A 24,061-nucleotide genomic window follows, 5' to 3' on the forward strand; every position below is an offset into this window, starting at 1 on the left:
GCTGTACGAACGTTTGCGGCTAGAAAGTCGATCGTGTAAAATAGGCTTAAGACGAGAACGAGACGGAGAGTTTTAAGCCGTCGGCACACGGACCGTGCTGTCGAACGTTAACGTTGAGCGTGACGAGTTCAACATGCTGCTCAACGCTCAGGAACGATGCGACTTGTGCATACGGTACGTGGGCCCCAACGTGGTATACGCGATTGCAACGCACTCCAGCGGCAGTTGAGGGATGTTTCTAGTTCGTAAATCACACTGTTTACTCAACGGGCGTGCGTAAAATTCCCACGTTAGCTCTATTAAAACGCACATTTCCTCCATCGTCCACGAAAAGGAAAGTGCCATGTCCAATCAATAAGGACACAGACTTATAAAAGTTCCATTACAAAGAGTGCGGTACAAATTTGGAATACTCCGCATACGATAAACATTATTTCATCATTCCCACATTTTAGTAAAACTCCAAGGTCAGTCTTACTTTATCACTATTCCTGACCAATAGCAGAATCTTTGCAACATGTGAATTACGAAACGTAAAAGAAAAAGGAGCAAAATATCTTTATACAAGTAGCGCAAGCTGTCCTATAATTTAGCCAATCGAACAAAGTCACCCCTTAAAGAAAGGTGAACTTATATTTACATAACATCAAATATTATAGCATATACTTATATTAAACTAATAATAAAGTATCAGAAATAAATAAAAACGCGAATGTTAGGAAAAAAATGCGAATGTTTTTTTTTGTAATCTCATTTTGTTCGTTTTAGTTCGTTGTATCTGCTCGGGGCCTACGTCGGAAGACACCCGATTCAGTTCATGGTTGATCCGTTAACTCAGTTTTTTTATTACAGAGGACAGCTAACCCTCTGACCGAATACGCTAAGTTACCGTTCCGGCAAGTGTTAGGACGCGAACCACCGCCCCAACGAAGACTTGTTACCGGACAGAGACGCTACTCATTACACTAAACCAACAACAGGCTACGTTTTAAAAATATTGTTTTACGCCTTGCTGAAAACGTTAATCGTAGATAATTATGTTATTAATTGAAATTTAATTATAAGAAATTGTACGAACAACCATGCATTTTGGGTGGATCTTCAGTGTGTCGCTGCCTTCAAATAGCCTACTCTCATAATACGCTCGTTACAATAATTCTTTTGCCACGAATGATGTTTCTCATTAATTTATTGGAACAAATCACAGAACAACGGGTTTTCCAGTGATTCTCAATTTTGCTGGTGCTCAGAAACGGCATATATACATATAGGCTTGAAATGAATGCTAATATGGCGCCTCACAACTCTGTACTGACGGGAGACGGCGTGCGTGTGACGTAGGTGGCGTTGTGCCATCTCATTGGTCAACGCTCAGACGCGCACGCTCAGAATATCTGACATGCCAGATATTGCTCTGCACGTTCGGAAAGACTCCCGAACGTGCTATTCCACGCTGTGACGTCAGAAACTCGGCACGCTCAACGCCCAACGTTCGGATGCACGGTCCGTGTGTCGGCGGCTTTAGGGCTGTGGCCGCAAGTACCTGTAGCGCAGCGTCTTGTGCGGCCGCGAAGTGGCCGTGGACGGCTCCGTCCTGCAGAGCACGACGGCAGCCCACAGGAAGAGCACCATGTTGACGGCGAGCAGCACAGCCACCGGGCCGAAGAAGTAGGACCACGACTGGTGCTGCGTGGTGAACCAGCAGCGGCGCTCGCCGAAGCCGGGCGCCAGCAGGTGGTGGTGCGGCGGCGCGTGGTGCGCGACCAGCGCGGCGCACAGGAACACCAGCGGCGACCCCCAGCCGTAGCACAGCAGCGCCGCCACCAGAGCGCGCCCGCCCAGGCGCACCTGTCTCCGCCTGCGGGCGCGAAACGGCGTAGCTTAAAATGCGCCAGCGTGGGCGGACTGGAACTTGTTCACGCAACATTAAGAAATAGTGGGAAGAGTCTCACTCTGAGAGGCAGCTTTTCTTCGCGTGATTATTATTATTTTTCATAGTCATTTTACATTAATTTTTATATAGGGCGTCCGGAAATTCCCTTTATTTCTAGGACTCGTGAAGGGGAGTGAGTACATAATACTGGGTGATCAAAAAGTCAGTATAAATTTGAAAACTTAATAAACCACGGAATAATGTAGATAGAGAGGTAAAAATTGCCACACACGCTTGGAATGACATGGGGTTTTATTAGAACAAAAAACACACCATATTGCTAGACGCGTGAAAGATCTCTTGCGCGCGTCGTTTGGTGATGATCGTGTGCTCAGCCGCCACTTTCGTCATGCTTGGCCTCCCAGGTCCCCAGACCTCAGTCCGTGCGATTATTGGCTTTGGGGTTACCTGAAGTCGCAAGTGTATCGTGATCGACAGACATCTCCAGGGATGCTGAAAGACAACATCCGGCGCCAATGCCTCACCATAACTCCGGACATGCTTTACAGTGCTGTTCCCAGCATTATTGCTCGACTACAGCTAATATTGAGGAATGATGGTGGACATATTGAGCATTTCCTGTAAAGAACATCATCTTTGCTTTGTCTTACTTTGTTATGCTATTTATTGCTATTCTGATCAGATGAAGCGCCATCTGTCAGACATTTTTTGAACGTTTGTATTTTTTTGGTTGTAATAAAACCCCATGTCACTCCAGGCATGTGTGTCAATTTGTACCTCTCTATCTACATTATTCCGTGATTTATTCAGTTTTCAAATTTATACTGACTGTTTGATCACCCGGTACTTGGAATGGGAACCCATGTCCGACGTCTGGAAACGTCACCCAACAACACTACAGAGCGTCAAAGTCATGGGCACCAGCGCCTGTAAATACATGCAAATACATGGTGGTTCTGTGATGATGTTACGAATTTCTAGGCTGATGGAGAAGGAGAAATTTATCGATCTGACGTTAGGGTCCCTGTACCTTTGACGGTGGAACTCATGTAATGGTACTGTTGTTGGTAAGATTGTAGGGTAGGCAACTTTCAGACGTGGTAGTATGACCAAAACAAGAAAATAATGTCTAGTAAACATGGGCCCTGAACTGCACGCCTAAAGAGCCATGAGCTTTTGCTCACCAGGGGACATGTATTTCACAGTAGCGAAGATGAAAGAGTGTTCGTAGCTCATCAGATATGTATTTTAGGACCCATGTTTACTTGATATTTCTTCCTCGTTTTGGCCCATACCACCACCTTTGAAAGTTACCTATCCTACAATCTTATCAACAACGGTACCAGAACATACATTTCAGTGTCATAGATACCAGAATACCAGAACGGTTTACGCTTATAACTTTCGATAACTGCATCATTCTACAAATTTTGTAACATTATCACGGAATCATCCTGTATATACATACACTACAGTCTCCGGCACCTTAACTTTGACGCTCTGTAGCGTCGCTGGATGACGTTTCCGGACATGGATTCCTATTCAAAATATGTATTCACTCCCTCCAAAAGTCCTAGAAGTTTGTAACGGGAAATTTCGAACACTTGGTACATCATTTGAATATTAATAAATTTTATATATGTGAGATTTTTGTACATGTATATATTATGTAACTTGAGTGCAATGTCCACAGACAAAATACTGACAATGTAAATTCAGTGTCGAAAAAGGTGACAACATTTAAGGGTAGGAGTGGGGCTGTGGTGTTGTGATGAGCGATGATGTGTTAATATTTTGGTGAAAGACGACTAGAAAACGTATAAAGTCAATTATTTTGTATAGAAAAGTGCATTTAGTAGAGGCCAAATGGTACATGATTAAGCTGAACTAATATTCTGCAAAGTCTACAGCCAACGGAAAGAACGTGTCTGAACAACATAGTAATAACGCTTGTCGATCTTAATTGACTGTGCGAGAGTTTTATAACTGGGGACATAAAATTTAAAGATATTTGTACGCGAGTGAAGAGAGCTTGAACTGTCAACGATTCCGTACTAATATTTCATAGGACGGAGACTGAATTGACTGACTGCAGGTTCAACGCTGCCTGAACATTTCCTCTCGTGCTTGTGTAGCGTTGCATCCCAGAATAGTACTGATTGCGATGATAAAATATTTGTATCGACTGCTTCACATCTGCAAGCTTAGGACAAGCCCTCTCCTCTCTCAAGCCAATGGGAGAACAAAGCTCATCCTATAGTTTCTAAAATGTTTAGCTGTTTTGTGAATAGTAATCACGACAGCTCCCCTGCGTACCTTAATTACGCAACTGCTGCGTACAATCCCAAAGTCCACGCAGCTACTGACCTTTCGCCTTATGAGATAATAAACTAATCAGCCAAAACAAAACATTATGACCACCTGCTTAATATGTTGCTTGTCCATCTTTGGAACGAAATACATCACTGATTTTGCGTATCAGGTATCCAACAGTTTGTTGGTAGTTTTTTTTGTGGAAGTATATGGCATTACACGTCTAAGCACGGGTCCTGTAATTCGCGTAAATAACGGGCTGCTGATTTGCGTACGCGGTGATGGCGTCCAACAGCGTCGCGGATGGGTTCACAGGATTTACATGAGACGAAGTTGGTCACCGAGACATCAACGTGAGTTCACTATAATTCTCTTCAAACCATTGTAGCACGGTTCTGGCTCCGAGACACGGACAATCACACTGCTGAAAGATGACATCGCTGTAGGAAAGGCATCAGACATGAAAGGACGTAGGTGGAACGCAGCTGTCAGCTAGTGTTCGATTACTACCACAGGCCTCCTGCAAGCGCAGGAGAATGTCTCCCACAGCGTAATACTGCTCCCACCAGCTTGTGCCCGTGGCGCGCTACACGTTTTGAGCCGCCGTTCCCCTCGATGACGGCGTTTGTGGAGGTGACCATCGACCTAGTGTAGCAAAAATGTGATTCATTCGAAGAGCCGACACGTTTCCATTGATCCACAAGCGAATCTCGATGGTCCTGTGCCCACTACAATCGTAATTGACGATGTTGTTTGGTCAGCATGTGAACATATAAGGTTGAGTGGTCTGCTGCAGAGCTGCTTCTTCAACACTATACGATGAACGGTGTGCTCCGAAACACTTGTGTGTGCACCAGCATCGTGCTCTTTCGGCAGAGATGCCAAAGATTACCATCTACTCTACTTTACAGAGCAGACAAGCCTCCGAACCCCACGTTCTGTGAAGAGTCGTGGAAATTCAACCATTTGGCACCTAGTGGTAGATAACTATCCTCCTACCTCTTTCCGGAAATACAGACGACAGTAGAACATGAACATTTGACCAGCTTCGCCGTTTCCGAAATACTCTTTTACAAGCTCCGATTAATAATAATCTGCCCCTTTGTCAGAGTCGCTTATCTCAATGGATTTCCACATTTTCAGCTCATATCTTTCGAAATGTGGTGCTACAGAAGAATGCTGAAGATTAGATGGGTAGATCACATAACTAATGAGGAGGTATTGAATAGAATTGGGGAGAAGAGGAGTTTGTGGCACAACTTGACTAGAAGAAGGGATCGGTTGGTAGGACATGTTCTGAGGCATCAAGGGATCACAAATTTAGCGTTGGAGGGCAGTGTGGAGAGTAAAAATCGTAGAGGGAGACCAAGAGATGGATACACTAAGCAGATTCAGAAGGATGTAGGCTGCAGTAGGTACTGGGAGATGAAGCTTGCACAGGATAGAGTAGCATGGAGAGCTGCATCAAACCAGTATCAGGACTGAAGACAACAACAACAACATCAACATCTTCACTAAGATGACGAAAGCTTTAGAGTGTCCCGTGCAGACTGGACAACTCGCGTGGAAACTGCTGGGATTTTGGTACCGCATGCACACATCCCTATGAGCAAAATGAAAGAATTCCTGACCCGATACCACGGACTGTACCGAGTGGTGGAAACTCCATCGCCGGTTAACGGTTTTTTAAAGATCCAGATGCCGATTAAAACTTCGATTATCCACATGAGGCATGTTAAGCCATTTAATGGAGCTGTAGATGATTTGCCACAAGCGTCATCGTCATCTTCATCATCATCATCATTATCATCATCATCTGCAGTATGGAATACTACGTATAGGAACGTAAAGAAAGTATCAGCCAGTAACGAGCATAGTGCACACTTCAAAGACGTCGATAACTAGGGTTATGAGCAACTTTTAGATTATATTTGACGGTTGTGTTTCACACAGATTGTCTCTGTCTAGTTTGTTAAGCGGTATCAGGACTTTTAATTGTTCTGCAGCTACGTGATGACTCTGCTACTCACAATAAAGTGCCTGGCAGAGGGTTCAATGAACCACCTTCAAGCTGTCTCTACCGTTCCATTCTCGAACGGCGCACGGGAAAAACGAGCACTTAAATTTTTCTATGCGAGCCCTGATTTCTCTTATTTTATCGCGATGATCGTTTCTCCCTATGTAGGTGGGTGCCAACAGAATGTTTTCGCAATCGGAGGAGAAAACTGGCAACTGAAATTTCATGAGAAGATCTCGTCGCAACGAAAAACGCCTTTGTTTTAATGATTGCCACTCCAGTTCACGTATCACGTCTGTGGCACTATCTCCCCTATTTCGCGATAGTACAAAACGAACTGCCCTTCTTTGAACTTTTTCGATGTCATCCGTCAAATCCACCTGATGCGGATCCCACACCGCATAGTAATACTCCAGAATAGGGCGGACAAAGCGTGGTGTAAGCAGTCTCTTTAGTAGACCTGTTGCACTTTCTAAGTGCTCCGTCAATGAATCTTTGGTTTCCTCTACCCACAACAGTGTCTATGTGATCGTTCTAATTTAGTTTATTTTTAATTGTAATCCCTAAGTATTTAGTTGAATTTACAGTTTTCAGATTTGTGTGACTTATCGTGTAATCGAAATTTAGCGGATTTCTTTTAGTACCCATGTGAATACCTTCACACTTTTCCTCATTCAGGGTCAATTGCCACTTCTTGCACCATACAGTTATCTTATCTAAATCATTTTGCAATTCGCTTTGGTCATCTGATGACTTTACAAGACGGTAAGTGACAGCATCATCTGCAAACAATATAAGACGGCTACTCAGATTCTCTCCTATGTTATTAATATAAATCAGGAACAATGGAGAGCCTATAACACTTCCTTGGGGAACGCAAGTTGTTACTTATGTTTTACTCGATGACTTTCCGTCTATTACTACGAAATGTGACCCTTCTGACAGGAAATCACGAGTCCAGTCGCACAGCTGAGGCGATATTCCATAGGCACGCAGTTTGGTTAGAAGACGCTTATGAGGAGTGTCGTCGAAATCCTTCTGAAAATCTAGAAATATGGAATCAATTTGATATCACCTGTCAATAGCACTCCTTACTTCATGAGTGTAAAGAGCTACTTGTGTTTCACAAGAACGATGTTTTCTGAATCCGTGCTGACTATGTGTCAATAAATCGTTTTCTTCGAGGTACTTCATAATGTTCGAACACAGTATATGTTCCAAAACCCCACTGCAAATCGACGTTAGTGATATGGGCCTGTAATTCAGCGGATTACTTCTATTTTCCTTTTTGGGTATTGGTGTGACTTGAGCAATTTTCCAGTCTTTAGGTATGGATTTTTCTGTGAGCAAGCAGTTGTATATAATTTCTAAATATGGAGCTATTGTATCAGCATACTCTGAAAGGAACCCGACTGCTATACAATCTGGACCGGAGGCCTTGCCTTTATTAAGTGATTTAAGCTGCTTTGTTACTCCGAGGATATCTACTTCTATGTTTTCATCTTGGCAGTTGTTCTTGATTGGAATTCAGGAATATTTACTTCGTCTTCTTTGGCGAAGGAGTTTCGGAAAACCGTGTTTAATAACTCTGCTTTGGTGGCACTGTCATCAGTGACTACACCGTTGTTATCAAATAGTGAAGTTATTGACTGCGTCTTGCCACTGGTGTGCTTTTGTATGACCAGAATCTGGATTTTCTGCCAGATTTCGAGACAGAATTGCGTTGTGGAAATTATTAAAAGCATCTCGCATTGAAGTATGCGCCATATTTCGAACTTCTGAAAGACTTTGCCAATCTTGGGGGCTACTCGAATAACTCAAGTCTGAAAGTGTGCTTGTATCGGCGAGGGGGGAGGGTTGGAGGTTTCCAGAGGGGCAAGGGAGGTATAGGGGGAAGTGGAGGGCTGGGGTGCTCTCTTGGAAGGATGGATTGTCCCCAGGGGGTCATAAACAACCTAGGTTAAGAGGAGAGGGAGGAGGTCGTAAATCAGTCAAGTTTGCCTCTGAATGTATGCAACCTGCACTAACAAAACGCCCCAGAATGGAGGTTGCCCCGCTACTCAATGTGTACTTGACATGTACTGTACTGACATAGTCATGAAGAATACTACTTCCATTATACCATTTTCTGTTGTTGTTGATATTACCCTATATTCCTCGGACCACAGTCCTTCTTTCCACTTAACTTAACAGCCTCCTACTATATCTAGACTGCGTCTTTGCTTTTCCATTTTCACATTTTTTAGCTTTCCTACTATATTCAAACTTTTGACATCCCATGTTACGAAACATACAATACTGTATCTTCATTGGTTATTGCATCTTTTTCTCACGGGCACATTCTCTTGGCAGTCCCCTCCCAAAAATCCAAATGGGGGACTAATCCGGATTCTTTTGCCAGTGAAGAGATCATCATGACACTTTTCAATTATGGGCCACATGTCCTGTGGATACAGATTACATGTATTTAATGCAGTGGTTTCCATTGCCTTCTATTACACAACCTCATGCCACTGCTGATTCTTCCGCCTATTTGGGACAGTTTCCTGCCCCAAGGACAAGAAAGTGCCGTGAAACTCTGTCTGCTCTTCCGGCCTCTTGACTAGGCCGTTGGCAGTGAGAAGGTGGCATCTTATGCCGGAAGTCTTCGGCTGCCATTGATGATGATTTTTATTCAAAATTTATGCAGTGGCTGGGTTTGGACCTGAATCCCATGACGTGTTGACTACTGGTCAAAGACGTTACCGCTAGACCATGGCTCAACATCGAAGCCTGTCCTTTACTTAAATGGACCCTTTGTTATCGTTCCATTACAAATCTGCATATATTTTTATTCCCAGGCATTGCACAGAGTTAATCACATCAGTCTGATACACTCACTAATTTTTACGACCCTCGGATTATGAAATCTTACATTTCATTACCTTAGAGGCCAGTTGTAAGGTTTTGTACAAGACAGGCGTTTTATAAAGATTCGGCAATAATACTGCTTCACAAATAACTGTTCAAATACTGCTTCACAAATAACTGTTCAATATGTAAAAAGTCAAAGGTAGTAGGTAACACTATCGTTTCAGTCATTAATTTATGGGTACAACCTGACGTTTAGATATTAGATTGAACTAGAAAAAATAGTAAGAACGGTACACCGGTTAGCTGCGTGGGGTAGCCGAGCGTTCTGAATCGCCTTGTCACGTTCCGCGCGGCTCCCCCCGTCGGAGGTTCAAGTCCTCCCTCGGGCATGTGTGTGTGTGTGTGTGTGTGTGTGTGTGTGTGTGTTGTCCTTAGCGCAAGTTAGTTTAAGTTAGATTAAGTAGTGTGTAAGCTTACGGACCGATGACCTCAGCAATTTGGTCCCGTAAGACCTTACCACAAATTTCCAAAATTTTTGTACACCGGATAAAATTCCAAGGTTTTGGGGAAACTGGCAGACAACAGCAATTTTTTCTTGTATGAAACCAGGCAGGTGTATTAATGATAACATTCAGCATGCAGGCGGCAACAGCAAAGAACTTCTATATCTTTGTGCATCCACCGGAGCTAAGTGGGTACTACGGGTTCATCTTTTGATGGAAAATGTACATATGTTGTGCCGAATAGGAGTCACAGAAATAAGAGGATTGTTTTGTTCGTAATTGAGTAATGATGACATCTGGACGCTAACGTTCTTCGTGGAACCAACAGTTGGTAGCATTTTCCTGTTCCAGGAAAGTCCCTGATAAGTCTAAAGGTGGCACAGTAAAACATGTTTAGTGCATTACTGGCACGAAGAAGGATAATGCTCGAAAGATGAAATACGTCAGTATCGTGGAGAGCCACGTGGTTTCAGTAGAAACGTTTTTTTAAGATGCAGACCTGACATACGTGCAGCCACGAAACGCAGATACGGACTACAAACTAATGAAATACTTTTACAATTATGAGGGAGCTGTGGCCACTACTCAGAAAATTGTCTCTTCATTGCTCAAAATGGAGCTTTCTAATGTCACGGATAATGAAGCAATAACAAAATTACCCTTCAATAAATGCAGCAATGACAATAAGAAGGGAAATGTAGAACACGTACTACGTAGGTTCTACAAAATTTGTTGGTCCATGACGATTATCTGTTGGGGAACTGTGACGTTAAGAGGAAAAAAAAAAAAAAAAAGAACTTCAATGCGAGCCATTGTGTTGTGTGTCTGTGGAGAGAATATTTTAAGGCACTCCATTCCTTCCCGTATGCCTACAGAGTAGGATGTTACAGTGCTATGTGAAAATGGGTTTTATAAATTTTCATTTACCAGCAACTGCAGTGACAAACTTCTGCCTTCAGGCGTCTATGACAGTGGCTAGTCAACACTGCTTCCGATTTCCTACTACAAATAGGCAGCGCCTTCTTTACGAAACTACAAAATAATTCTAGCAGTGTAATACTGACATCACCGAGGCAGGGTTTTAGCCTTTGCTGCAGAGCGGCTTAACTAGCCTACTTTTGTGGAATGTAAGAAATATGCGAAAGACGTATGATGCATTACTGAAAACCGACTTGTAGATACCAATATCTTTGATTGAACTTAAAATGAAATCCCACTGCATCTCCTCCCAAACGAACGTCAGTTACTTTAATACTCCGACATCTTGCACTAAGTAGATTGCACGTTTGCGCAACGTAGGATTTCTGCATTTTCACCGACCTCAGAATTAAAAGTATATAATGTTGTCAGACAGGAAGGGAAACAGATAATTAAAGTTGGAGATGCTTATCAACGTAAGGGAGACAGAAAAAAGTAAAATTTGAGAAAATGACAGAAAGTTCTATCTTAGCGATGAAGTAGGAAAATTGCTAAATGCGATAGGGAATTAGCGGTACTGGTCGCTTAAGACAAAGGGAAAAGCAAAGAAGGAAGCCCAGAATAGGTAAAAGAGAAACTTGAAGCTGAAAATAAATAAGAGGAGTGATTTTGAGGTGAAGTAAGGTTATAAACTTTTGAAAAAGAAAAGGTGGTAATATTCAAAGTGCAGACGGATAATTACTGTTCAGTACGACGGAAAGAGTAGTAAATCTGAAACACTGTTCGAGGCGAGGGGACGAGGGCGGAAATACATCATACCATGATAGTAGAATAAAAGTGATGCATCATTTGTTCTGGTGTCCAAAATGAATGAAACAGGAAATTTTGTAGAAAAATTTTCCTCACATCACCGAAGAAAGCATGAACGGGCAATTGTTAGAGATAGTCACAGGATTAGCTTGGTATCTGAAGCTCAGTAACTTGACTAGAGTAACACGTTAAGTAGCAAAACCAAAAAGTAATAATAAAATGATCAGATCGGCTCAAGGAAAGGTAGAACGCATCTAGGAAGTATTCCTGACAGAGAGAATAAAGAAAACTCTAGTCATTTTCAAGGCACCCACAGATGTGGAGAAAGCTTTCAATGACGTATATTGGGAGAAAAACAGAAGTCTGAAGAGAATAGCAATGGAGTACGAGGCAGACAAATCATTTACAATATATCAGGAAACAACACGTGAAAAATTTATGAAGAGATCAAACAGTGACGATTTAGCGACAAAAATGATAGAAATTGGGTTGTAATTTGACACTATTACTATTTAACTTGTTGAAAGAGGCAATGACGAAAATGGAAGAAAAATGGGTACAGAAGCCAACTGTTACGTTGCAGAGAACACTCTCCTACTCACCAAAAACTAGGAAAACTTGGAAATGTTGTTTAATGAAACTTCTTAGTGAATAAACGTAAATACCACTCACAGGTTAGATGTTACGTTTGTTCCGAAAGGTCGACTGTCGCGTGCAAGGCAGTACGGGGAGCGACCTATGATCGTCGTAAATGTGATCAGCATGTCGCTCGTCCCTCTAGCCGTTTCTGCTAGTACATGAGTCCTGATGACACCACTGGTTCTTTATTCAAACAGCAGCTCATTTAGTCTCACTGGGCTGAGTGGGCTCTTTTTCAGGTCTCCCTAACTCAGAAAAATCCGAGTAGGTACCGGGAATCTAACCCGGGTCCTTCGTTACCGAAGGAAACGACGTTAACCTTTGTATAAATGCGAGTGCGCTTCTAGACTTCCGCCAGCTCGATACGACAGCTAAGCGACGAGAGGAAGCTCTCAGCTCCTCATTTGGCTTCGTGGCAAGTGAATTTGACTCAACAGCAGAGATCTGTTTTGTCCAACCGAGTACCTAACAACAGCAGAAAAGACACGAATGAAAAAATAGTAAGGAATAGTGGGTGCTGCATTTACAGGATAATGCGCAGACATGTAGAAAATAATACTACTCCGTTGTAAAACGAAAATAAAACCGAACATCCAAAGTATTTGGCTACGAAGTCTTTCGCGACGTATTTCCTGAGTAAAAATTTCTCGGTGTACATGCCGCGTCAAATCAGGATAAATCTCCGAGCTTTCGACCACTACCTCCATGGTCGTCGTCAGGGCTAAAACTGACTGTCGTGAACTAGCGAGGTTCCCACTTTTATATCCAAAGGACGGCTTCTTATTGGCTGAAATACGTCAGCGATATGGCGCGTAGCGAAGTGGTGCCCTCTACTTCCATAGATGTAGTTGCTATCCCGCGTTGCTTGCAGCGCCATCCCTTAAATCAGGAGGTAAAGTGCGAGAAGTTTTTCTCAGCGATTTTTCTTTATCCAGTGCACTCTTCCAAGTGTTGCTAAGTGCGTAGCCGTTGTCTCTATTAAAGTTATTATCGCTAAGCCTAATTTCGACTGCTTCCCGGATCACAGAGTCCCAGTAATTCGGTGTGTGGGCTATTACTCTGGTTTCTTCAAATAAAATCTTATGCTTGTTAAGCAGGCTATGTTCAGCCACCGCTGATTTTTCCAAATACCTGTATTTCAGGTGACGCTGGTGCTCGATGCAGCGGTCGGCAACGGTTCTTACAGACTGGCCCACGTAATTCTTGCCGCATTCGCAAGGAATAGTATAAATTCCCGGCACTCTTAAGCCGAGACTATCTTTGACTGGTCTCAACATTTCCTTAATTTTCCTAGGTGGTCGGAAAACTGGTTTTATTCCTTGCCTCTTCAGGACTCTGGCTATCTTGCTCGTTGTAGCACCGCAAAAAGGAAGCCGCGCTAAGTGTTGGTCCTCTTCTTGTATGTGGCCGGCATCGTGTCTTACTTTCTTGGACAATACTGATTTAATTTCACCGGCAGAATAACCATTCCTCTTGAAAACAGTCGTCAAATGGTTGATCTCGGGACCGAGGTGGTCCTTGTCGGAAATAGTCCTGGCTCTGTGTACTAAAGTATTCAGCATAGCTCTCTTCTGAGACGGATGATGGAAGCTATGGCTATGCAGATATAAGTCTGTATGAGTTGGCTTCCTGTACACAGAATGGCCCAGTCGTCCATCCGGCTTTCGCTCTACCAACACATCTAAAAAAGGTAACTTCCCTTCCTTCTCTACCTCCAATGTAAATTTTATGTTTGGATGTACACCATTCAGATGTTCGACGAACTGCTGCAGCGTGTCGCTGCCGTGTGGCCAGATTAAAAAAGTATCGTCGACGTATCTGTAGAAGCATGATGGGCGGAGGTGTGCACTGCTCAGGGCTCGTTCTTCAAAGTCCTCCATGAAAAAATTCGCTATTGCTGGTGACAGTGGCGAACCCATGGCTGTTCCATCCGTCATTTCATAATAATTTCCACTGTATAAAAAATAAGTGGTCGTCAAGGTATGCCGGAACAACTTCAAAATTTCTGAGGAGAAATGAGCAGACAACAATTGTAATGTGTCATCCACAGGTACTTTGGTGAACAGAGAAACCACGTCGAGGCTGACCATGATATCACTTGGGCCTATCTTCATCTGTTTTATGATATCAACAAACATTTTTGAATTTTTAATATGATGTGGGCCGTGACCAACTATAGGCGCCAACAGTTTAGTTAAGTGCTTTGCAAGCTTGTACGTAGGAGAGCCAATAGCGCTAACAATCGGTCTCAACGGGACGTTCTCCTTATGAATCTTTGGCAAACCGTACAGTCTTGGTGGCCTAGGTGCTCTCGGCCGTAAGTTCTTCACCAGTTCGTCGGAGAGGCCAGAGTTTTTTAGTAGCTCCCTTGTCTTCCTGCTGAGCGCCGATGTGGGATCCCGTCTGAGAACCCGGTATGTGCTGTCCTCCAGTAATAATCCAACTTTCTTATGGTAATCTGTAGCATTGAGGATTACGTGGCGTTCCCCTTGTCAGCAGGTAAAACAACTAGATCTTCATCCTTCTGCAACAATTTCAGTCCTTGTCTCTCCTCTCTGCTGATGTTTGACTTAGGCGGCTTGGATGTCGCTAAAATCCGGCTAGTAGCAAGCCTTACGTCATCCGCTGCTTCTTGAGGAAGATGACGAACTGCTTGTTCCACTCCACTAATGATCTCAACCACCGGTAACTTACGTGGAGCTGGGGCAAAGTTCAATCCTTTACTGAGAGCCGAGATGGTAGCTTCATCAAGTTCCTTGTCAGAGAAGTTGATAACAGTGCGGTGAATGCCGTTGGACCCAGTAGTTCCTTGATCACGGTTAAGCCGCTCAAATTTATCGGCCTGTTTCGCCGTAGTCCTGCTTAAATTGGCTCGTTGGTGTGCCGCCAAAGTCATATCCACCCATTCCCAGTCCAATGGTGAGAGGACTTCGGCCAGAAATAAATGGCAACTAAATAACAGGCGAGCGTTCATGTCTAGTTCATACCTGGTTGGCGCCTATAGTTGGTCACTGCCCACATCATATTAAAAATTCAAAAATGTTTGTTGATATCATAAAACAGATGAAGATAGGCCCAAGTGATATCATGGTCAGCCTCGACGTGGTTTCTCTGTTCACCAAAGTACCTGTGGATGACACATTACAATTGTTGTCTGCTCATTTCTCCTCAGAAATTTTGAAGTTGTTCCGGCATACCTTGACGACCACTTATTTTTTATACAGTGGAAATTATTATGAAATGACGGATGGAACAGCCATGGGTTCGCCACTGTCACCAGCAATAGCGAATTTTTTCATGGAGGACTTTGAAGAACGAGCCCTGAGCAGTGCACACCTCCGCCCATCATGCTTCTACAGATACGTCGACGATACTTTTTTAATCTGGCCACACGGCAGCGACACGCTGCAGCAGTTCGTCGAACATCTGAATGGTGTACATCCAAACATAAAATTTACGTTGGAGGTAGAGAAGGAAGGGAAGTTACCTTTTTTAGATGTGTTGGTAGAGCGAAAGCCGGATGGACGACTGGGCCATTCTGTGTACAGGAAGCCAACTCATACAGACTTATATCTGCATAGCCATAGCTTCCATCATCCGTCTCAGAAGAGAGCTATGCTGAATACTTTAGTACACAGAGCCAGGACTATTTCCGACAAGGACCACCTCGGTCCCGAGATCAACCATTTGACGACTGTTTTCAAGAGGAATGGTTATTCTGCCGGTGAAATTAAATCAGTATTGTCCAAGAAAGTAAGACACGATGCCGGCCACATACAAGAAGAGGACCAACACTTAGCGCGGCTTCCTTTTTGCGGTGCTACAACGAGCAAGATAGCCAGAGTCCTGAAGAGGCAAGGAATAAAACCAGTTTTCCGACCACCTAGGAAAATTAAGGAAATGTTGAGACCAGTCAAAGATAGTCTCGGCTTAAGAGTGCCGGGAATTTATACTATTCCTTGCGAATGCGGCAAGAATTACGTGGGCCAGTCTGTAAGAACCGTTGCCGACCGCTGCATCGAGCACCAGCGTCACCTGAAATACAGGTATTTGGAAAAATCAGCGGTGGCTGAACATAGCCTGCTTAACAAGCATAAGATTTTATTTGAAGAAACCAGAGTAATAGCCCACACACCGAATTACTGGGACTCTGTGATCCGGGAAGCAGTCGAAATTAGGCTTAGTGATAATAACTTTAATAGAGACAATGGCTACGCACTTAGCAACACTTCTAAGAGTGCACTGGATAAAGAAAAATCGCTGAGAAAAACTTCTCGCACTTTACCTCATGATTTAAGGGATGGCGCTGCAAGCAACGCGGGATAGCAACTACATCTATGGAAGTAGAGGGCACCACTTCGCTACGCGCCATATCGCTGACGTATTTCAGCCAATAAGAAGCCGTCCTTTGGATATAAAAGTGGGAACCTCGCTAGTTCACGACAGTCAGTTTTAGCCCTGACGACGACCATGGAGGTAGTGGTCGAAAGCTCGGAGATTTATCCTGATTTGACGCGGCATGTACACCGAGAAATTTTTACTCATCCAAAGTATTTTGTTGGCCTTGTTCCCGTGTATTAATGGACTAAGTCTTCTCTTTGCACGTTGACGTAACATAGTTAACGTTTCCATTGAGAAGTATATCATTATGTCCTCTTTTTTATGTTTTAAGAAGGGATAAGTAGAACACAGAATTTTTCTCATATCTTTAAGGAAGTTTACAAATTACGTAAATTTGTTTTCTACGTAACTTGAAGAAAATTGTCTCCTTTTTGATAAAGAAAGGTAAAGAAGTGTTAAAAACACCAATTCTGTTGTGGACAAATTCTTCCTGCACCAGGCCTTTTTTTGTTAACTAACGCGATAATCATTTTTGCTGATTCTATTATGACAAATAGAATCTTCTTGCTTCTCTTTCTTACGTTGAAGTCTTGATTAAAAATTTTGCATAGTTTTCCTTTAAACTGATTCTCAGTTGTCAGAAACTGTTTGGCAACGGAGGTGGTACTAAACTAGGGTTATTACTGCTCCGGTGTGTTGATCAAGAGTCTTCCAATTCCTCTCCAACTCTTGAATCCCACCGATGAAAGTTTCGTCGTAATCACACTTCTCCGGCTGCTTGATATTTTTGTGGTGTAATGCAGCACTCACTATTCCTTATTATTTTTTAATTCGTGTCTCTTTTGTTACTGGCTAGGCACTCAGATGGGCAAAACAAGTCTCTGCTGGTGAGTCAAATTCACTTGCCACGAAACCAAATGTGGAGCTGAGAGCTTCCTCTCGTCGCTTAGCAGTCTTATCGAGGCGGAAGTCTAGAAGCGCACTCGCATTTGTATAAGGTTTCGCACAAAATACACTTGTCTATAACATATGCGTTGCTTTCAACATTTCGAAATAAACTGACGGAAAAAAAAATCGCAAAATTAAAAAACATAAGATATTGCAAACGTGAAATGCTGGTACATTAATAACCGGTCTAACCGACAGACTGTTGAATACACGCATGCAAATATGCATGGATTGTGTCGTACAGGTGCTGGATGTCAGTTGTGGGATGGAGTTCCACGCCTGTCGCACTTGGTCCATCAATACAGGGACGGTTAATGCTGTTTGCGGATGACGCTGAAGTTGTCGTCCATGATGTCCCATACGTGCTCGATTTGAGACAGATCTTGTGATCGAGCAGGCCAAGGCAACATGTTGACTCTCTGCAGGTTGTGTTACAACAACGGAATGTGGGCGAGCATTATCGCGTTGGAAAACGACCCCTGGAATGCTGTTCTTGAATGGCAGCACAACAAGTCGAATTACCAGGTTGACGTACAAATTTGCAGGCAGGGTGTGTGGGATAACCACGAGAGTGCTCCTGCAGTCATACGAAATCGCATCCCAGACGATAACTCTAGGTGTAGGTCCAGTATGTCCAGCACGCAGACAGGTTGGTTGCAGGCCTCTTCATAACCAACACACGACCATCACTGGCACAGAAGCATAACCAGCTTTAATCAGGAAACACAATAGACGTGCACTGTGCCATCTACTGAGCTTTCACTTGACGCCACTGAAGTCGCAAATGACGGTGATCTGGGATCAGTGGAATGCATGTTACAGGGCTTCTGGCTCGGAGATGTCCTTAAAAGAACTAATTTGTAACAGTTCGTTGTGTCACTGTGCTACCACCGGCTGCTCAAATTGCTGCTGCAGATGCAGTATGACGCGTCAGAGCTATACGCTGAACAGAATGGTCTTCTCTCTAGGTAGTGTCATGTGGCCGTCCGGAGCCCGATCTTCTTGCGACCGTCCGTTCTCGTGATCACTGCTGCCAGCAGTCATGTACAGTGACTGCATGCCTGCCAAGTCTTTCTACAATATTGCAGAAGGAACATCCAGCTTTTCGCAGCCCAGTTACACGACGCCGTTCAAATTCAATGAGGTGAGGTGTTGATAACAGCGTCTTTGTCGCTTTAAAGGTATTCTTGACTAACAGGAACTCGCCACGGCCTATCTCAAAGGTAACCGATGCTCACGACCGTTAACGAGCGAAATTGGAACAGACATCATCTTTCAGATGTAGAAACACGCATACCAACTTTCGTTTATGTTGCACAACTCCTTCTCCGTGTTGCGAATTTCTAGCCGTTAGTACATTATTATTGATCAAATGCGGTTCTATGATAAAGATTACCCTCAGAAGCCTAGAAAGTAAATAAGACTGGAAGAAAGAGAGATTTTATAAAATGTTACGTCCACGCCGTAGTTCGGCCGATTATCTGGATCTAGCGACCTCGGCTACGGAGGCGGGAGGGAAGCCTGTAATTTGAACAGGGTAATTCCATCCGATGGCCCTCCACACCATTACACACTTCTTCGATTCGCCATGGGGCAAGTGTGCTGCGCTGTGGCGTTCAGTGAAATTACTATTCATGCTACTAACAAACTGCTGACCTGTCCTCTTCCTTCTCTTATACCCACAGCTACACCGCAGTTGTCTTAATACTAGACAGGCGCCGATCTATGTACACCCAGCATGAGTAGGTAAGATTGTTTGCGTGTTCATTTCATGAGCTTATAAATAAAAGCGTGTTGCTTATTTAGATTTGTCTGTGTACTTTTGTAGTCAAATCGTAAATTTCTTGTGTGTTTACGTAGTTCAATTTTCCGCTGTCTTTGGTATGGTCAGGGACTGAACGGTGTGTTCGGGTGTGAACTGAGTTGGTGACCCTTGGCTCACAGTTCCGGCTTCAGTAAAGCAGTTTGAAGTTGTTTGCAGATGGGCATCACTGAGGGGCCGGACGTGGGCATCGAAGGAAGGTCCAGCATATCTCCCACCAAGTCCACCCCCCCCCCCCCAAATCAATCACCAGTTACTGTGCACATTATGTGGTTGACTCCTCCCCTGCAGTGAGTGGGACGTCGTTTCAAGGAGTTGCACGTAGCAAAAGACTTTCTGGGGGACCACTCCAAAGACCTCCATAGTTTGTCTGAAAAGCAGGTTTCAGCTGCTGTCTTGTAGACCCTGAGCCAGCTGCAATCGTTTTCACTGTTACAGTGGAAGCCTCTCAGTCTGCAAGATCTAAGCGTTCACTGAGGATAGTTGGGAGCTCCGATGGTAGGTAAGTGATGGAACTCCTTAGAGATATGTGTGTTTCGCTTTGCAACAGAAGAGCTTCTGTCTATGATTTTTGGCGGCTGTCTCGCAAGATGAAGGCAGAGCTCACCAACCGTAGCATTCTTTAAATGACCGTTTGCGGATCTTCGGTTCAGTACCAAGTGGAGAGTCTGAATCAGAGACTCGATGGTTCTGCGACCGTGCAGGCTGCACAGATTCCTTGACTAGCACCATAGAGGGGCGAGATGTCAGAATCCACTTAAAAGGTCAGGAATCAGTTACACACAGGAGGGGCTAAATGCGGAGCGGGGGCCGTGGGGAGTGGATTTTTTTTGTTTTTATTTTCGGAGGATCTCGGTAAAGTATAAGGGTACAGGTCAAACACAGGACGGCGGAAGACATAGCAAAAATCAGCATTGCACGGGATGGCCAGGATAAAAGAGGCCCCATGTTGTACATGATGCTTGAAGCTATCTAGTGGTGTTATTTCTTAACGTTAGGGAGGCGCTCGAGCAGCGTCATGTGATGTCGAGCTGCGATTTAGTGATCAGTGCTACGTTGTCAGCAGTCAATTTGAAGCTTGTTGTGAATACAGTTCTGCAGAATGCCTTTTTCAATAGAACAGAGAGTGTTTATTGTTGAAAAATTTTTTGGATGTAAATCGTCTGAAATGTAAATGAAAGCTTAACATAAAACATCCAGGGATAGCTGCTCCTCCAAAAAGTGTTATGTAGAAACTGGCCACTAAATTTTTAGCAAAAGGTTCCGTCGCTAAAGCCAAACTTAACCATGTAAAGCAAGTTTGTTCGGCGGAAAATATTGAACGTTTTCACGAGACTATCATAAGAAATCCATGGAAATCAACAGAACGTTATTCTTCCAACTAAGCATTAAGCAAACGTCATGCTACAACATGTTGAAACTGTTACATATGCGACCACACAAAGCAAGAGACATGTAAACATGAAAACCTACGAATCAAGCACAACGACAACACTATTGCGAATGGTTATTCACGCATGTCGCTGATGACTATGGATCCAAATCCTTACTTTAGTTTCGACGAAGCATCGTTTAGCGGGTACGTGAACTTTCAAAACACACGTTATTGGTCAACCGATAATCCCAGGGAACGCCTTCAGATGCCTCCGCATGATTTGAAAGTAAGCGTTTGGAGCGTAGTTCCGGCCAACGGATTGTAGACCCCGTTGCCTTTAAAAAGACGGTGAACTCCCAAGTGTATGTAACGGGATTGTGAGAACCATTCACAGCCCAGCTAACGGAGGAAGAACGAGAGTATGCGTTTTTGCAACAAGATGGTGCTACGGCATATACTTCATGGTTTTTAGTGTCATACGCCCATGAAACTTTCGGAGAAGAACGAACAGTTTCCGCAGGTTTGCGGGCATCCGATTCGTCTATATATGATTTTTAGTTATGGGGTAATTTAAAGGGTGAAGTCTACAGTGACAAAGCGTATGCAATTGAAGAGTTGAAAAAAACATTCGCAATGCGATTACGGAAATCACACCAAACGAATTATCAGACGTTTCCAGAAACATGTTGAGACGTGCTGAGTTGCATATCGAAGTTTGTGGTGAACATTTTCAGCACCCCCTGTGAACTACTGACCTACTCAATGTTCAGTTAATTGTTATTCATAATAATAATTTACTTCTCTGTATTCAGTATTTACGGTAAGCGATTGAATTGTCTGTAAGTTGTTCATAAGACATGGGGCTCTTATTTTGTCCACCCAGAAGTTGTGAACTGTCGAATCGTGTTGGGAAAGAACCAGAGCTCAATGTGCCAATAGAAAGCGCTGAAGCTCATGTAGTTATAGGGACTGGAAGTTGTCCGAAATTGGAGATAAATTCAGCCGAAGTTTAAACCAAGGACCTAATGGTGTACAAAAATTGATTAAACTGAATTGGCCATGGCGTGTTTCAGGAAGTCGGAAGTAATTTATCATGGAACAAATTAAGTTGATTCCTTTTACGTACCCCGTCTCAGATGGTATAATTGCAAAAAGGTTCAAAGAAAATTTGATTCTTCTTTCGTATTGGTGCCCACTCATACAATTATAGTTGGTGGCGACTTAAATCTAGCCTAGATATGGTGCCGAAAATAAATATTTAAAATCGGTGGTAGGTATGAAACGGGCGATGCTGAGGGAATTACACTCCTGGAAATTGAAATAAGAACACCGTGAATTCATTGTCCCAGGAAGGGGAAACTTTATTGACACATTCCTGGGGTCAGATACATCACATGATCACACTGACAGAACCACAGGCACATAGACACAGGCAACAGAGCATGCACAATGTCGGCACTAGTACAGTGTATATCCAGTTTTCTTGCAGCAATGCAGGCTGCTATTCTCCCATGGAGACGATCGTAGAGATGCTGGATGTAGTCCTGTGGAACGGCTTGCCATGCCATTTCCACCTGGCGCCTCAGTTGGACCAGCGTTCGTGCTGGACGTGCAGACCGCGTGAGACGACGCTTCATCCAGTCCCAAACATGTTCAATGGGGGACAGATCCGGAGATCTTGCTGGCCAGGGTAGTTGACTTACACCTTCTAGAGCACGTTGGGTGGCACGGGATACATGCGGACGTGCATTGTCCTGTTGGAACAGCAAGTTCCCTTGCCGGTCTAGGAATGGTAGAACGATGGGTTCGATGACGGTTTGGATGTACCGTGCACTATTCAGTGTCCCCTCGACGATCACCAGTGGTGTACGGCCAGTGTAGGAGATCGCTCCCCACACCATGATGCCGGGTGTTGGCCCTGTGTGCCTCGGTCGTATGCAGTCCTGATTGTGGCGCTCACCTGCACGGCGCCAGACACGCATACGACCATCATTGGCACCAAGGCAGAAGCGACTCTCATCGCTGAAGACGACACGTCTCCATTCGTCCCTCCATTCACGCCTGTCGCGACACCACTGGAGGCGGGCTGCACGATGTTGGGGCGTGAGCGGAAGACGGCCTAACGGTGTGCGGGACCGTAGCCCAGCTTCATGGAGACGGTTGCGAATGGTCCTCGCCGATACCCCAGGAGCAACAGTGTCCCTAATTTGCTGGGAAGTGGCGGTGCGGTCCCCTACGGCACTGCGTAGGATCCTACGGTCTTGGCGTGCATCCGTGCGTCGCTGCGGTCCGGTCCCAGGTCGACGGGCATGTGCACCTTCCGCCGACCACTGGCGACAACATCGATGTACTGTGGAGACCTCACGCCCCACGTGTTGAGCAATTCGGCGGTACGTCCACCCGGCCTCCCGCATGCCCACTATACGCCCTCGCTCAAAGTCCGTCAACTACACATACGGTTCACGTCCACGCTGTCGTGGCATGCTACCAGTGTTAAAGACTGCGATGGAGCTCCGTATGCCACGGCAAACTGGCTGACACTGACGGCGGCGGTGCACAAATGCTGCGCAGCTAGCGCCATTCGACGGCCAACACCGCGGTTCCTGGTGTGGCCGCTGTGCCGTGCGTGTGATCATTGCTTGTACAGCCCTCTCGCAGTGTCCGGAGCAAGTATGGTGGGTCTGACACACCGGAGTCAATGTGTTCTTTTTTCCATTTCCAGGAGTGTAGATTAGGAAATGAGATACTCAAAGTAGTAAATGAGTTTTGCTATTTGGGGAGCAAAGTAACTGATGATGGTCAAAGTAGAGAGGATATAAAATGTAGTAACAATTACCCCGAATCATAACGGATATAGGAATCATAGACCACAAGATCACTGTGGCGACACTGAATGCCGTAACATCCAAAATACAAAAAACAAAGGCGAGATATACCTATTTTAAAAAGCAGAAAAAATGCGTTTGAGAACTCCCTCCTTCTAAATCGTGGAGAACATGTGGCTTAAATTCAAAGGAATGGTTCTGACGGAAACTGAGAGACTGATATCAAATAAATTAATACGAGACGGAACAGATCCCCTAAGGTGCAAAGATCAGGTCAGGACAGAGGTCTCTACACTATCAGAAGCATCGCAAACCGTGCGCCAGATGTAAAAGAATGAAAAATCTCCAAGATTGGTGATGTTTTATAGAAGATCGAAATTTAGCGCGGATTTTAGATGTTTTTAACTCTTTTCTCAATGAAACTCTGTATCGAAGTCTTCCAGAAAATACAGGGAGATTCTGGTTATATGGAAAGTATACCAGCGGAAAGACACAATCAGTACCTTCACTGCATGATAGGAATGCTGACGACAGTGTCCCTAAAGCGAAGTTACTAAAAACGGTTTTCCGCAACTCGTTCACCGAGAATGATACAGTAAACACTTCAGAATTAGAACCAAGAACAGCTACCAACAGAAGCAACTTACAAGCACATACGCCGGCCGGAGTGGCAGTGCGGTTCTAGGCGCTACAGTCTGGAACCGAGCGACGCTGCGGTCGCAGGTTCGAATCCTGCCTCGGGCATGGATGTGTGTGATGTCCTTAGGTTAGTTAGGTTTAATTAGTTCTAAGTTCTAGGCGAC

At 44.2% G+C, this 24,061-nt stretch overlaps 1 protein-coding gene across 1 annotated transcript in view; it reads right to left on the reverse strand.

Moving 5' to 3' along the window:
- LOC124786443 (probable G-protein coupled receptor Mth-like 10) overlaps positions 1-24,061 on the reverse strand; it is a 244,600-nt gene that overhangs the window by 28,059 nt on the left and 192,480 nt on the right. The window contains exon 5 of the mRNA XM_047254263.1: positions 1,544-1,858. Within this exon, the coding sequence (XP_047110219.1) occupies positions 1,544-1,858 (315 nt within the window). The remainder of the gene's footprint in view (positions 1-1,543; positions 1,859-24,061) is intronic.

The sequence above is a fragment of the Schistocerca piceifrons genome, chromosome 1, assembly GCF_021461385.2.
Source record: "Schistocerca piceifrons isolate TAMUIC-IGC-003096 chromosome 1, iqSchPice1.1, whole genome shotgun sequence".
In the NCBI taxonomy this organism is placed as follows: Eukaryota; Metazoa; Arthropoda; class Insecta; order Orthoptera; family Acrididae; genus Schistocerca; species Schistocerca piceifrons.